Consider the following 17,258-nt stretch of genomic DNA (forward strand, 5'->3'; position numbering starts at 1 on the left):
GAAAATGTCAACGTCATTTAAGGGGGTATTCACATGACAACTCTTTACCAGTATATTTCACTGTTTAACTACCTACAATATGGTTAAGGAAGTAAGACAAGTGTGTGTTCCTCCCCCAGCAATCCTCACTTTCATGCATATTCCAATGGTGGTTGGGTTTAATTTTTTTTTTTAAATACACAAGGAAGTAAATATTGTCTCAAGTTCTGCCTACAATATGAGCACGTCAAACTAGATTAGTGATATGCCAGAGAAAAGCTACAGGGCTTCCAAGATTATTCCAAGTGTGTTGGGAGACTCTATTCAGGTTATTGCAATGGTTTGCTATCTTACAGCAGCTACTCCACCCCAATCTGATAAGAGGTTTAAGTTACTGTTTAACTTCACCAGAGAAAGGCAGTAGCATTCAAGAGGACAGAATGGACTAAATTATTCCTCCCCTTATTAATATGAAATCAATAGTCACCAACAGTGACTAATATGGTCCAGTACTAGGGTGCTGAGAATCAGGGTTGATCCTAACCAATTGGCAGCCCCAGGTGACCGCCCGGCTCACCCGTAGGGTTGCCAGATGGTTTCCAAACTAATAATAATAATAATAATAATGGACAAAAATTCTCAAGCAAAAAAACCCCAAACCAATCAACCCAACCACCGGGGAAAATTTGTTGAGGTCGGGCTGAAATGTGGTCGTGGCCTGCCCCTGAGACTGACTCTGTCAGTGGCCCCTTGAAAATGGCAGCCCCGAGCAACCGTCCAGCTCGCCTGCCCCTAAGTCCGGTTCTGCTGTGAATCACTGAACTAAGCTAGAAACCCTGTATATAATGGAACGCACTTCAAGCCAAGGAGTGCGGCAGCACCGCCACACCTCTAGCTCCAGTGCTCCAAGAATGACAGCATTGATAGCCAGCACCACTAAGTTTTATTCCCTGATCCCTAATGATAGGGCCCACAGCAAGTCATTGCAAGGTCTCAATTTACTCAAGTGTAAAATGGATCTAAATACGTTTCTTTGGGGGTAACATTAGGCTTAGCTTTCGCATCTCTCGAGTTGCTTAGATGAAGATTTTATATTTTTAGTCATACAAAAAAAAATACTAGTGTCTCAAACCTCTGTGGAGTACAACCCTAACCAAAACCATACACTGACAGGTGATAAGATGGCTGCTTTGAAAGCACCATCTTCGGTATGACCTATCGTCTGACCTAACTGACTAAAGCAGAAAGCGTTCCAAGTAACCTACAGGGAATTGGACAGCACAGAGTGTTAGCAATGAAAAAACACCAGACTCCACCTACAGCATCAAACCCAGAATTATGGCTATTAATAATCATCCATCTCCACTGAAAGTCATTGCATATCCCACTATCCAAATAAAAGCCTGGAACCAAGCAAAAAGCAAACACGTCTGGAGGAGCTAGGACTGCTGAAGCTCCAAGATTAGGTGCAAGACATCACCTCAAAATGCTCTATGTGAAGGTAGCAATGAAGTGCTAATAGAAAAGCCAAGAGGCAGGACCAAAGCAGAGCACAACGCTACACCCTGTATGCCAGCAGTAGCGCCCAACTGTGTAGCAGACCATTGCAACAAGCTCTAAACAAATACAACAAACACTTAAAAAATAAAAATGGCAAGCACCCTCTCCCCCTTACCATCACCTCCTAAATCTCAGCTCTCACACTAGCCAGTGCCATGGCCTCTGAACTCTCAAGGTTTCACACACGACAGGAAGCGTAGGGCAGCTCTGTACAGCAATAAGAGACCTGTGGCACTGTAGCTACAGGCTAGGACTCACAATTATAATGCCCTGTGTAGATGTTTGGGCTCAGGCTCAGGATCCCAGAGGCTCAAGCCCAAGTCTGGATGTCTCCAAAGCAATTTTTCAGCCCTGGGACCGAAGTCCAGTGACCCCAAGTCCCATGGGCCCAAGTCAGCTGCAGATTTTTTTATTTATTTAACCCCACAGATGCATTCTGTTGGGCTAAAGAATTGAAACACTATTTAACTGGCCTCTTCATTATGTGTTTGTTGAAAATCATTAAACCGCTTCCTTTAAAAAAGGAAAATCTTTCCCCTTTCCCCACTGACTACAAAACATTGTCCTGGGAGGAAAATGGGCCAGGGTGGGACTCTGGTCCCCAATTGCTCTCCACAACCCAGACACATAAGTGCCAATGTATGACTACCACTGGCTAAAAAGGCATTTGAGCCTTTGTACTCATTCACTGGTTTCCCCAAGTGGGTTTTTGAAGGTCACTATGTGGAAGACAATATAGAGCGCTAGTGTAAGATGCAGAAATAGAAATCTGAACAGACTACTGGATCCATGTGTATTGTCTCAGAAGTTGGAGGCAAATTTTATGGCAAAAAAAATGCACTGCTCCCTCCCACTCGCGTAACAGCTATACTTCGTTAGGCACAGATACCCTGGTGGTTTGGAATCAACAATAATTCTTGCTACAGCTCTAACTATCCGCAGCAAAGGAACAGCCTACTTGGTTATGTGTGCCAACTCCTCTCCAAAACACTTGGTCCATGATACAGGGCAACCCCACAATTTTAGAATATAGAAACACCAACTGCAACAAAATTCAAATTCATTTGTATACAGGGGTCATAAAATTAATCAAGATTAAGAGACATCACAAAACCACAGATCTCATTTTTAGAATTGGAGATTTTGTGGGCTACAAGTTCAAGCCTTGAGGGACTCAATCTAAGGACAAATTTTTACTACAGAGCGATTTACACTGGTTTGACTCCTATCGAGTTAGCCTACCTTGAATGAGACCAGCCACACTGCAAAGTAGCACAGAAGCGGCTGTGTCCACATTGCCGTTCACGGACTAAGACTACTGGGAATACATTCCATAGTTCTCGGAATGCAAGAAGACGAGCAGCTCTATGAATGGTTTCTCAATGAACTGTGGGAGAACTTGTCTGCCCGTTAGTGGCATAGGGAAGATTGCGTGAAGGTACCAGAGGACTAGCAGCACTTGAGTGGATCTAAGACAAACCTGGAGGGGGGATTGGATTTACAGTTTCTCCAAAGAGCTCTGTGCCCACCTGCATTAGTACTATTCTGCAATTTTTATACTAGAGTATGCTCCATATATAGGGAAAGACATGAGATTTTCAATCATATTGATTTTCCTGTGCATTGTCTGAACTAAGGCTGGGGAACAATCGCCTGATTGCAGAGTAGACAGACACGGCTATTTTTCTTCATCCATACTAATTATACTCCTCTCCCCCGCAAAAAAAAGTAAGTGTAGAAATTGAGTTTTGTCTACATCTCTGGTATGAAATGTGGGGAGAATGGATGCTAGATGAGCCTCAGGAGAAAAGGTAACAACAATGTATCTGTTTGGATTTTATCAGCATCAACATTAGCAAACATTCAAGAGTGAGATCCTCAAAAGCATGGGACTGGCATAAAACATTTGGGGCTCTTTATTTGCCTCAGAAACCAGAAGGCTTTACAGTAAAAATCTATTCATGTTTTCAGGTTTCTCTGAACATATGGATTTAAAAAACTAATCTCTTAAACATGGAAACTAGAATACAGACACAAAATATCACCAGACTCATGAAAAAAATCACAAGATAGAAAATAATGAGATGGGAATTACCTTTCCCACCAGGCTTGACCAACTAGTTTGTTTCCAGCTACAGTAACTTGACTAATATTTGGTGAATATACCAGCCATGTGATTCTATTGCTTGATCAATAAGAATTTTAAAAACAAATATGCCAAGTGTAATATGAGCAATTTGTTTTAGTGGCCACTTAACTGAATTGCAAAGCCTTTAGTATTTTCAACTTCTGCTCAATGCAAGAGAAAAAATAGCTTGATTTCAGTTTATCTGCTAAGTTCTCTAGACTAGCGTACATTAGACAAATTTATCTCTGATTTATTTGCTGCAATACAGAATATGATGAAAGCCCAGCAAGTTTAGGACAATTCAGTAGGTAAGAATTTGAATGGAACGAAAAGATTCCATATCATTCCATATTTGAATTTTGGGAGAACATTTTCAAAAGAAGACTCACTCTCACTCTCCCCTCCTCCTCAAGTCTCATGCTTTATGATGACCACTCAAAGGAAATCAGTAACTGAAAATAATCAGCGTAACGGCATTGTGCAAGAGGGGTTTTCTTGCGCAAGAAGGGGCAGTGTAGACAGCTCATTCTGGCTCAAGAGCCACTTCTGCAAAAATGGCGGCTCATTAGGTATGCAAGTGAGGCTCAGTGATATTCCACTCAGCCTCATTTGCATATTTCTGCCGCAAGAAGCTGAGAGTGTAGACATAGCCCAAGTGTCTTTATACTGCAGGCATTTCCCCACCATAATTACTATTTTGTTTCCTTTGATTTTTTTCCTCTGTCAGGATGACAAGCAAGAAAGTTTAAGCAAGGTGAATCAAGTGGACTTGGGTCATGCCTTTGGCAGGGTTAGGAGGAGTTTAAGAGATCTCAGTGTTGCCATATTTCACAATAGCAGTTTTTCCTCCAAGCTCCAGCTGCTGGAATCAAGGGATTGTATGAGAATATCAGCTTTCATTTAAAAGCCTTCCTGGTTGCAAAGAGAAGCTTGCAAATATGAGCTAAGCTAAGAAACCAGAAGGGAAAATAAGATTATTCCAAAATGTAGTCTTTAAAGAAAATCTCATGATTTGTGAGCCACTGATGATTTGTTGGAGTGCATGCGGGAAGAGTAATTCCAATTCACGAATTTTGAACTTCTGAGGTTGGAAATATGACATGAGAATGACTGGAAGAAAACAAAAATTCACAACTAGCCATACTTTCCTTTTACTGTCTAGATCAGGAAGATGCTTTCCTCTTTGCAATAGAGTTACCATTATTTTTACCTGAGTGTATTTGAAAGGGCATTTTTATAGGCTAGCTTCACTGGAACTAGTACATATAATTTCTGATAAGTATTGTGCAAAAAGCTTTCAATCTGTTCTGTCTTTTGAGATGTTCAATTCCACTATGCCATACAACTGCCTAAAACAGTAACTACTTTAGGTCAGGCTGTCCAATGTGATTCTATTATGAAAGATAAAAATTCCTACAGTGCAAAACATTTTTTGTTATAAAGAAAATGAGACAATCACTATATGACTTGGCATACAGACATGTTTTAGAAGAGTTTGAGGCTTAATACTATAAAGTTTCCTTTCATAATCAATGCAATTGTGAAGCTAGGATAATGTATCTGAACTACTAAAGAATTTATCATAGGCTTTCCAATATTGTAAGGATGTCGCACTAGAAAGTTTTTTTTTGGAATCCTTTCCATTTTGAATTTACCCAATACTGAATGGTGCAGATTTTGAAACACGTAACAGAATTTCCTTTTTTAAAGCACCTTCCCTCCCCCCGCAAAACCAGTACACACAATATTACTATGCACTGTGCATCACAGTATACAATCTAGCCTTGCAAGAACACTTGGATCTACAGGTTTTGGAGTTGTTACTATGACCCAGGACAAATGATTTAGAGACATGCAGTGTAAACTGATCATATCATGTGTATTAAAATATTCATTATTTGAAGATGTCCTTTGATCTTCAGACGACTGTTTTTAAATTAAAACAAAACGGTGCAGAAGAATATAATCAGTTTATTCATGACCATACAAGGTTTTTCCTGCACTACTATCACAATAGGTAAATGCATACAAATATAAAGTCCAATTTTGATTTAAATAAAGACGACATCTCAAATTGTCAAAACCGGATGGTAATGTCTACTAGTAATGAACCAAACACATGTTTTTAATGGACGTGTGCTGGCACTTGAAGGAGAACTGCTGTCAGTGGCTTGAATTCTGCCAGGACAACAAAAATAATCCTTTCAGGCTCAATGGAAGAACTCAGCTGCATTACAGTTCATCCATTTTAGTCCATGCTTGAAGCAAGGCTACAAGTTACAAAGTATTTATGTCTGGAAATTTGCTTTCTCTGTTATCTTTCTAGATTGGGACTCCAAAGCAAGACCAGTATATTAACAAGCACTGATACTCTTGATTGCATAGCTGAGATTTGTGCAAAGCAAATTTATTTTTAGCTTTTCAGAATGGAATTCAATATAGGAAATGCCCTATATAAAAATCATAATATTGCTGTGTAAGATTCCTCCACTTCTACCTCTCCTAGTGATGTTATAGTCTCTCTGTAGGCTTTGTACACTGGAAAAGTATAACTGGGAAAACTTGGTAAATTATTTCAGTTACTATGCAAACTGCAACTTTAAATATATTGCTAATACAAACTGGATAGCACCAGTGCATCGAATTCAAAATCAAATGTGCTTTTTTAAAAACACAGGTGAATGCAAACAGTATAGTTCTGCAAGCAGACTGGAAGTGGTATGCACCATTGAAGCCACTAGGAACTGAGGGCACACAGATGAGGCTCCTAGTGCCAATTGATACTGTGTAAACTTCCCTTTCCCAATGCAGCCAATGCTCCTGACTAGAAACAGCATTGACAGTCATTCTAAGTTGTGTGGGGGCTTCACAGGAGCCACGCAAAGATGACTAGCTGTGTGATCTCACTCTCACTTTACTGAATGTCACCTCTGGAGACACTATTGAAGACTGACCAATTGCCCTAGCAGGTTCTCTCCAACGTATCCTCAAATCTACATGTGTGTTTTTTGACCAATCACACTTTTTTTAAAAAAAAAAGTGCATTTTGATGAGCAAAATAGAAATTTGAAAAAAAACAAACCCACACACCTTGAACTGTTGATACAACAGAATCTTAATTATTCTCATCATCCAATCTTATGAATATTTAGTTACACAAGCCATTTTTCTTGATAAGGGTTTGTAAAATAAAAAACCAAAACAAAGACCTCAGACTGCAAAATGTTGATGAGGAGCAAATTCATATCACTTCACATTCTGATGCTTTCAGTGCTCAGAAGGTCACTTTTCAGTGGCATAAAGGACAAGAAGAAAGCAATGTACTGCACTGACTGCAATTTATACACCATACTTACTGTCATTTTGAGATGTTTTGTTTTATGAACTGCTCAATCCCCAATTATTCCAGGTAATAAGGGTTCTGTTGTATCTGAAAAGTTCCTTAAAATTACTTGACACCAGCAAAACATTCAGAAGGCCAGATCCTGAAAGATGCAGGGATTGGCCCCTTTAATTGTGGGCTACAGATTCTACTTTCGTTACCATAGCACATGATCATGTCAAAAATGTCAATTAATTTAACTTCACTGTATGTAACTGACTTCATTGTGGTGTCATCTTTCTTTAAGGTGGGGAAAGTGAAGCTCTGAGATTAAGTGAAATGCCTAAGTCACACAAAAAGACAGCAAGAGTCAGCAGTTGCACTCCAAATGCTTTAATCACAAACCAGTCTTCCTCAATTACCGAGATGTGCCACCCAAAATGGAAAAAAGATATTTTGCAAGAGTCTCTTCCACACCCATACACAAAAGCCAATCTCTCTCTTTATATGCTGCAGTAGACCCACCTATGGTGCAATTTACGGCAATAAGATACAATCTCTCATAAAAGTACTGAGTATAATTAAAGTGTGAGTTATAAAGGTAAACAGGGTGTACATCGCTAAGCTGCTCCAGATGCCTTTAGCGCAAGATCTGGGACAAGCTGAAACCTGCAGCTTTACCTTTTCTCAGAGTTATTTTGAAGATATACAAATCACTTTACACGCCTAGCTGGACTCTTGTGTAATATAGTAAAGAGAGTTCAATCCACAGTGAATTTAAAAAATAAATGATGCTGAATGCTGAAGGCTTGTGTATTTATATTTAAGAAATTATTTAGTCCAGGTACAATGAATTGTTTGTTAACCATTCTTCATCAAGTAAGGTTAGTTCCTATTCCGCCAAGTTGTGTGTGTCACCAGATGTTACAGCAATACCGACCTGTCCTACAGCCTAAGCAAGTTTCTCTTTGAAAACACACCCACGATGATTCAAGCAAGGTGTGGAAAGACAGTTTTCATATCTCCACAAAAATGCACTATTGTATTTTTGCAGTCAAGTTCAGTTTACTAAAATGTGATAGCTTAGAGAAACAAAAAGCCATTTGTGTATACTCCATACACACACACACTCAATATCTAACTGGCTCTTTAAAATGCAAGGATTATAAGAATTTTCAGGTTATCACGTTGCCTGAAATAAAGGTGATGCAGAATGTTTCAAGGAACCAAATGCAACAAAAGCAGAAACTACCTTATTTTACAAGGAATTAATTGTGCATTTTTACATTGTAACTCAACTTTTAATCACACTATAATTAAGCACTGCACTATTGAGGTAATTCAGTTCAACTTTCCTGAGTTGCAAATTCACTGCACGTTATTTGACAGAAATTATAATTCGGTGTCTGCAACTAACTATCTTTAAGAATTAATTATATTTTACAACACATTAACACTGATAAGCCTATGGATCTGTATCTTTAGTGAATGGTATTTCTTTGCTCAAACTTAAACTTCTCTGAAAGTTTGTTATTACTCCAATAATTTCTGATGTGTCCTGTTAAGCTTTGACTAGAGAACTTTAGGGTAAGAACTGGTTATTGGCCTATCAGAATAAATCAAAACAAGAATGTGGCAAAACTTTTGAGCTAGAATGTACTTGGGCTATTCCCATTTCTCTCCAAGAGTCCAATTTCACATAGCTCAGGTCTGTCTGTGAGGTAACCCTGGACTGAGGTATTGCTAGTTTTGACACAGTTTGCTAGGGATTTTAAATTGAAAGGCAAAACCAAGTCTATTTACTTTATTGCATCAGTTTAATCTTACTCCCAGAGTTAACCCTCAAATACCCTTGCTGCTCCTCACCTGTTGTAGAACTCGGTCCAGAGGCTCAGCTTTGCTCAGTCCATCTGGTGCTAAGCCACTCACTTCTCGACATTGGTCACTTAGCTCCAAATTGTCTGCTTTCACCAGGGATTTGTGCAATGTCCCTACCTGAAAACATGCCAGCGGGGAGTGGAGTTAGGAGAAATGGAATAAGTTCTTTATCTCAATGCACTCTGCTGCTTCGCAGAGATGTCAGAAAAGTCCAGTATCACTTTCCAGAAAACCTATTTGTTAATTTCACAAACCAAAGCCCCTTAACTTTTCCTTCCTTCCCACCCCAGGGAAGAGAATCCCAGCACTTCTAGGGGTATTTGCAGTCATGGGGAGAACAGGTTTTCCACTCAGCATCAGCCTTTCTGTACTTGTTCCCTTTGGTGGGAAGATAACAACACTTTACAATTTGAAGACTCTATCCAACAAAATGGACAATTGTGTATTTGGGGGGGTGGGGGGAGGAAGGGCAACAAAACTGTTTACATCCAGAAGCTTCCATCTCATTTACATTGCAATAATTTTAATAAAACTACCATTAGACCGGCTGAACATCAGATACATATTTCAAAATGTAATTTGATCATGAGGGGGGGAAAAAAAAGACACAGCCGATCAGGGTCTGTTTTCCTCATGGAAATCGTCTCTATTGAAGCCTGCATGGTTGGTGTGCCATACCAAGCATGCCTGCAGAGGAAGGGAGGTTGGAAGCCTCCTAACATGAGGAGAAATCTAACATTAGAAGAACAAACGTTTAAAGAAAAATAAGTAACCTATTTAAAATAAATTTGGGGAGAAATAAGAAAAAAGTCTTTGTAGATTTAACGCCCCCTCCCCCGTCCCTTTTGGTATATTTGTGAAATGAACAAATAGCCCCAGCTGAAGCTGATAAGTGATACTGGCCGCAATTATGCCTGCACCCGCCCAGGCCAGGGCTGGGGGACTACTTCGCTTGCAGTGCAAGTACATAACACAACCTTGTATCAAGACTTTGAAGCCATACCTTCTTGCTCTGTAGATCCACAACTTGCCACACCAAGAGAATTAGTTCCCTCTCATCCGAACCCAGTTTAGCCCCATATGCACCAGCTGTTGCCCCAAACAACACCACCAAAGAGTCACTGTGCGAAGCCGTCATGACCACAGGGGGAAACAACTACAATCAAAAGCACAGGTCAAACAAAAAAAAAAAAGACAAACGAAAATAAAATAAATCCCACAAAGGCTCACCCCTTCCAGTGATCAAAGGGGAAATAAAAGGACAAGGAGTAACAATATCAGGAGGAGAGAGAGAGCTATTGGGAAAAGGGGCTGAGACAAAAATGGAGAAAACTTGTTACAGCTCTACCTGTTTGCGGTGATCTCCTTCTCCCCGGGTCTGATTAAGAGGTGAAATTAACAAGCTGTGAGTTTCAATCTCTCTGACATCATGGCAGGAACCCAGCCTAGGCTTGGACTTTTTTTTTCCTCCTCTCCTAAGTTACCTGCCCTTGATTCAGACCATGTGACTCTAGTCAGTCTGCCAAAGAGACAAAGCCATTGGGTCTCTGGAAAAGGTGTAGGAGGGACGTGGGGGAGACTCTACGCCTGGCTGGTCCTGCCTGATTGGTTTTTCAGAGAGATCAGAGGAAAACTCCCTTTCTCTGTTTAATTCTGCCTCCAGGAAGTGCCTTTACCTGCTTTCAGTTTTACGGGATTCCTTTATCAGCAATCAGCGAGTGGAATGCAACATACAGCTGAATGTTAAAGAGACACGAGGCCTTTCTGGTTTCTTCACTCAGTTCTAAAGGTGTTCGACTAAGCAACTTTATATTTTTTTCCATTTGGATTGAATCTAACTATTTGGAAGTCTAAAGTATTTATGAATGTGTAGCTCTTCAAGATGGGTACCTGTATGAGCTCTGAACTGTTTAAAAAAAGTATTTCCTTCAACTTAACTAAATCTAAATGTTTTTTAATGAGTGTGCCTTAGTGAGTGTGTATTCAAACCTCCAGGGTCAGCGAACAAAAATAAATAAAATTTAGTATTTTAAGAGAAAGATGTTTATTGGGTTCAACATTGTATGATGTTTTCCAGCTATATTTAGATCTTTCACAAACTGTTCCTCAAAGGCAGATTGCAATGTAGTCAACAGAATTCTGGATTGACATTGACATGCATGAAACAACTTGATCTATTCTTGTAAGAAACTCCAGGAATCGTTTCAGTTATTGCCACTCTATACTATGCAGTTCTGTAGTTATTTCTTCCAGCCTGAATACAATAGTTAAGTTTTTCTCCTCCATGTAGCTGTACATAAACTTTTCTGTTTTACCAAAAATAAACTGAGAATTTTTTTAAACTGAGGGAAATACATCAAAAATGATAACTGAGCCAATTTATTAATGTAAGTAGCTCCTTTAACCCTGGTTACGCTGGCTAAAGTTAGACACACAATTCACTTCCAGTAATAGAAGTTGAGGAGTTTGTAGTGTGGAGGACTAGATAGTTTTAGAATCCTATTGTCAAACCCTGCTCTAGTCTAAAAATGATAAACAAACCAACCAACCCTTAGGTCTCTCTCTAGCGACATCTTCAACTGATGCTACAACTTTAGGAAATGTCTAACAGGACACTTGGAAAAACTTCCAAACTGTCAGGGTGGTTAAGCAGTGGAATAAATAGCCAGGCCCCAATAAATGTGTTAGTCTTTAAAGTGCCACCAGACTCTACGTTGTGTTTGCAGAAACAGATTAACACAGCTATCCCTCTGAAACCCAGGGAGATTGTGGAATCATGATCATTGGAGATTTGTAAGAGCAGATTAGACAAACACCTATCAGGGATGGTCATAATACTTACTCCTGCAATGAATACAGGGGATTGGTCTAGATGACCTCTGGAGGCCCTTCCACTCCTATAATTCTGTGATTCTATGATAATTTTTGTAGTGTGAAGATTGCCATTTTAGTCCAAGAAAACTACACAAGGTGTTTTCGGTTAGAAACTATATTTGCCCTCTAATAAAAACTGAAGAGTGCCAGGTAAATTTTAATTAATGAACTTAATTATAGCAATAATCGATCTTTTTCCTTATGGGAAAAGGCACAGTTGTACATTAATTTATGGTTGTCTGGTTTAGATTTTAAAAATTAGATTTGCTTTCCAACAATCTATATTTTTCTATAATTTAAAAGGCTTAGGAACTTCTTACAAACACTTCTGCTTCTGCTTAATCCCATTGATTAAAACTGAGCCTGCTTATGTGTTTGCAGGATTGGGTCCTATGTATGTAGTTTAGTTTGCAAGTATTTACACAGTAAAAATCAGGCAGAAAAATCTCACAGTTCCAAAGGAGTAACTGTTTGGAGTTACAAAATACACCAGTTAGAGCAAGTAGATGACTCCCTTCAGCATCTGCCATTGCTGCTTCTGCTACTCAAGAATATTGGGCTGCATCTAGACTGGCATGATTTTGCGCAAATACGTTTAACGGATGCTTTTGCGTGAAAGACATCTTTTGCGCAAAAGCATCTGTGCCAGTGTAGATGCTCTCTTGCACAAGAAAGCTTCGATGGCCATTTTAGCCATCGGGCTTTCTTGCGCAAGAAATTAACTTGGCTGTCTGCACTGGCCCTCTTGTGCAAGCTTACTTGCACAAGAGGGCTTATCCCTGAGTGGGAGCATCGGAGTAGTTGCACCAGAACCACTGATCTTGTACAGTACAAAGTTGTGTTCTTCCGCAAATATTTGCGGCCAGTGTAGACAGGTGGCAAGATTTTGCTACTCTAGACGCAGCCTTGCCGTTTTATGAAGTAAGGACAAGTATCCACCACATCAAAGAAAATAAATACCCACAAACTTTTGGACAAACACCAACTAAAAGCCTTATTGTCCCATAATATATGAATTTAGAAAACACAGCATATTCCCTATCATGTTCTAGGGTTGTACTGAATTCACAGGTTGCTTGTTTTTGTCTCCGTAATTGTAGTTCATGACAAGAATTTCTGAATAGAATTATAATTCCATAATTTCATCAGGGTGATGAGGTGGCATACTTCTCTAGACCGGTGGTTTTCAGCCTATGATCCATAGAGCCCTCTACAGACCTTGTCCAAGATTTCCAAAGGGGCCACGGCCTGATTCAAAAAATTGTAGGGGTCTGTTGTTTACTCTGTATGCAGAATATGAGCACATTACAGGCAGAATTAATCCATTTCATGCAAAAGTGTGTGTGTGTACATCATGCTGTCACTGAAATTGGTAATTAAAACTATTAAACTCCATTGTCTTCAATGGGAGCAATAGCAGGCTATTTGTGTATAATCTTACACAAAGTGTGTTTATTATGAGGAGAAGCGGCGAGGAGTCCTGTGGCACCTTATAGACTAACTGAAGTGTAAGAGCAACACAGGACTCCTCGCCGCTTTTGCAGATTCAGACTAACATGGCTACCCCTCTGATTATGAGGAGAGACATCTGATTGACATGGACATTTTCCAGCTGTGCAGATAACCAATAAGACAATCAACCTGACCATTTCTTTAATTCCAACACTGTTGATATATCAGCAAGTAATAAGGTAGCCTGAAATGTTCTCATGAAATGCCCCATCTTGGTAGCAGGTGTTGGTCCTGCTGTGGAGAACAGGTGAGAATTTCTTGGATGGGGGTTGTGGAACCTTGGGGAAAGAACTGTAACAGCCATGCCCACTGAGAGGTTTTGAGCTAATGTTTGCTGCATTTTTTAAGCAAAAAAACTGTTTAGCAAAACAAACTCCAGAAAAGGAGTGAACTAAGAGTCTGTGCTGTGGACTGTATTTGAAAGCAGCTTGAGAAAGGCAGCAACTCTCACAATGTTTCAGCAAAACCTCTCATATAAAATTCCTCTTCAGCATCAGTGAGGTATTTTTACTCCAACTGAGTTGTTACAAGTGAACTTAAAATGGATATTGTTATAATCACAATTGATTTTCCAGATACACACTTCACGAGATCTATTGACATAATAGTCAGTGTCATTTCTTCTAGAATACTCACTTTCTTATGTTAGGTTTCCTTTTTTTGTGCATCATGTCATAGCTGTGGTTATACTCAAAAATCTATCTACTCTGCAATAAAAGACCTGTGGCATGGCTGCAGCTGGCCCAGATCAGCTGACTTGGGTTCATGCCACTCAGACTGCAGAGCACTAACATTGTAATGTAGATGTTTGGGCTCTGCCTGGAGCCTGGGCTCTGAGATTCAGTGCTGTGGGGTTTCTATTGCAGTGTGGACATATCCTATATGTCTAATAGGCTAATTAATGAAGTTATTTTGATTTACAACTGTGTAAATGAGAGCCCCTCAACTCCATCTTTCATGGAGCTTGTGATGATGTTGTAACAGGCAATAAATAATTCAACAATTATAAGTTAAACTTTCAAAGGTGCCTAAATGACTTAGGCATCTAAGCTCCATTTTCAAAAATGACTTAGGTTCCTACACACTTTGGAAAATTTTAGATATGTGTATCATCCCCATTCATGTATTGGCAGTTGCCCAAAGTGCAGTGATCCACAATCCTAATCCTTTTGGTACTTTCTGCTCACCTAGTCAATTTTGCATCTTTTTTTTTCTTTAATCTACATTTGTAATGGCAAACAAACAAAGCTGGCTGAAAATTTCCTGCCAAAACAGTTTCAATGAAAAAAGATCTGTTTGAAACAGAAACTTTTTCAGGTTTTCATAAAATAATATTTTTTTTACTTTAATTTTTGTTTAAGTATTTGCTGAACACTGAAAAAGAAAAATCAACGTGTGGAGTTTGGATTGTTTATGTTTTGTGGGGCGGTTTCCCCTTCACAAAACTCCAGCATTTTTCTATAAAAAAAAGTACCACGAAAAAAATGTTTCCCCCATTTGTTTGATGGTAATAACTTGGGCAAGAGGAGGATGGGCTGAAAGGAAATCTCATACATTTTAAGGCCAGTTGATGCTGAACTCACAGAGAAAACATTCTCTACACTTAACTCCTTCCATTTAATTTTATCTCAGACAGATCTTACAAAAAGCATCTAAGCAACACTGATTTCCTTAGTATTTCACATATTTTTAAAATATCACATTGTGCAGGTAGTTTTCCATTTCCCTATTTACAATGTATACAAAATTTCTATTTTAAAAACTCAGCAGAAGGCTATAATATATTTCTAGAAATCAGAAACAGGATCCACTTCCTGAAGCAACACATGGGGTAAGCCCTTGTGCATTTAGTGCCAGCAAAGTTAATTTATAACCAAGCTCTTGCTGAAATACAGTTACTATTCACCTTTAGCTTTAATTCTGGTTGTCATATTTGCAAGGTTATTTGTTTGTAGGCTACCCATAAGGGTAACGTCCCACAAGTTTTACTGACTGCAGAAAACTTTTTAAAGGTAACTGCTGTAGTCCCTGGGCTGCAGTTATTTTCTGTCAACTAGAATGAAGCAATCCTGGGAAAGCGAGATGTGTTACAGTTTTATCATGAGTTTGTAACGATAGAGACTTGTTGAACGCTTTATGACTGTATTAAACAAATCTGCACCAACAAGTTCAGTTCTTACAGAATGCACTCCTCATTCCCTACTCAACGTGTGAAACACTGCTTTGGTGTTAACGCTGCTTTTGAATAGTACTGATTTGAGAGCTCAGAACACTGAACTCCTGTAACTATGGTCTAATTGAGAGAGCATGAGGCTGGGAGAAAAGAGATCAAGGATGAAATCCTTCCCCCTTCAAATGCATGTTAAAACTCTCACTGACCAGGGGCAACGGATCTAGGGCTGTTGGGCCTGGGGGTATAGTGACATCCCCGAAGCCAACTTTTCAAACCTGTCCTCTACTCCTAGTTTGAGAGACATGAGGCAAGCTGCTTCTTTATGCCCTAATTTACTCATCTGCAGAAAGGGAGATGATAATTCCTCAGGGAACACTTTGAAGGCTGCAGGAACCACAGGGGGCATGAAAAGATATTTAGACTTCATATCCACTAGTCCTTGGCCTCCTGGAGGAATCTTTCTGTGCTGGTGAGGTTTGTTTTTTTGTTTTCAAACACTTTGTCTAATTCTTACTGGACAAGTCAACATGATCAAGATTTTCCTGACATCCTTTTTTGACAAGGAGCTATCCTAAATGGGTCTGGGAATAAATCCTTAACTGTATTTCCTGAGTGAGGGTATGTCTACACTGCATTCCTCTTTCGAGAGGAATGCAAATGCAGACAAACGAAATTGCAAATGAAGCGTGGATTTGAATTTCCCGTGCTTCATTTGCATAATCGCATCCGGCCGCTATTTCGGAATAACCCTTACTCCTTAAAAAATGAGGTTTAACGGTTATTTCGAAAGAAGAGGTCTCTTTCAAAATAACCGCGTCTACACGGCATTTTTTATCTCTAATAGGGTATTTCAAAATAGCGGCCGGACGCGATTATACAAATGAAGCACAGGAAATTCAAATCCACGCTTATTTGCAATTTCGTTTGTCTGCATTTGCATTCCTCTCTCGAAAGAGGAATGCAGTGTAGACATACCCTGACTGTCTGAGGTCTTGAGACATCAGTTTGTGCCTGTGTTATCAAGGTCTGCCATGATTATAATGCAGGTAGAGACCTCTCAAATACTCGCACCGAGACTCTCACAAAAGTGTAAGAGCATGTGGAAATAGTCCAGAACGATGACGTCCTGATGAGAATGGCACTGGATGCCTCTGCTCTCTATAAGATACTTTTCTGTGCTGACTCTAGATCAGTGGTTCTCAAAGTGTGATCCACGGGCCACTAGTAGTCTGCAAACGTCCTACAAGTGGGCCACAGGTTTGGGGCTCGCCCCCTCCCCAGCAGGGAGCCTGCTGGTGGGGGAGGTGCGGTGTGAGCCTCACAGGCAGAATTTGGCTTGTGGAGGAAGGAAGCAGCTCCACACATGGCCACTTCCTCTGCCACCCTCCTCCCTGCCGCCCCACCCCACCCTCCCAGCTGGGGGAACAGCAGCACAGGAAACCTCTCATCTGAGGCTTTCCCTGCTGCTCCCATTGGGTGGAATAATGGCCAATGGGAATAGTGTGGTGGGGGAGGGGAGGGAAGGGCAGTGCCTGGGAGCAGTGGAAGGCATGGAGCTGGGTAAACATCCCCATCCCCCTCACGCACTCTCCTCCTGTTGAGAACACTCCTCATTTGCACCCTTCCTCCCAGACCCCCCCAGCCTACTCCTGCACCCAACCTCCCAGCTAGACCCTATACTCCAACCCCCTCCTGCACCCATTTTGTCATCATGTATGGTTGGCTGTTTTTGTCTGCCTGCCTTGGGTGAGGTGGGCCATGAGCCAAAAAAATTGAGAACTACTGCTCTAGGTGAATGCTGCCCCAGGAGTATTTATGCATGCTTCTTCAGT

At 40.2% G+C, this 17,258-nt stretch overlaps 1 protein-coding gene across 4 annotated transcripts in view; it reads right to left on the reverse strand.

Moving 5' to 3' along the window:
- ESRP2 (epithelial splicing regulatory protein 2) overlaps positions 1–10,497 on the reverse strand; it is a 78,416-nt gene extending 67,919 nt beyond the window's left edge. For 2 of the 4 annotated variants that reach the window (XM_006117635.4, XM_014570754.3), the window contains exons 1-3: positions 10,216–10,494; positions 9,871–10,023; positions 8,856–8,984 (exon numbers count right to left, since the gene is read on the reverse strand). In XM_006117635.4, the coding sequence (XP_006117697.1) occupies positions 8,856–8,984; positions 9,871–10,005 (264 nt within the window). In that variant the 5' untranslated portion in view covers positions 10,006–10,023; positions 10,216–10,494. Of the gene's footprint in view, positions 1–8,855; positions 8,985–9,870; positions 10,024–10,215 lie in introns of all 4 variants that reach the window. The other 2 variants (XM_006117636.4, XM_006117637.4) reach the window with 2 other exon arrangements.
- Between the last annotated feature and the right edge of the window lie 6,761 nt (positions 10,498–17,258).

Source organism: Pelodiscus sinensis, chromosome 12 (assembly GCF_049634645.1).
Source record: "Pelodiscus sinensis isolate JC-2024 chromosome 12, ASM4963464v1, whole genome shotgun sequence".
In the NCBI taxonomy this organism is placed as follows: domain Eukaryota; kingdom Metazoa; phylum Chordata; order Testudines; family Trionychidae; genus Pelodiscus; species Pelodiscus sinensis.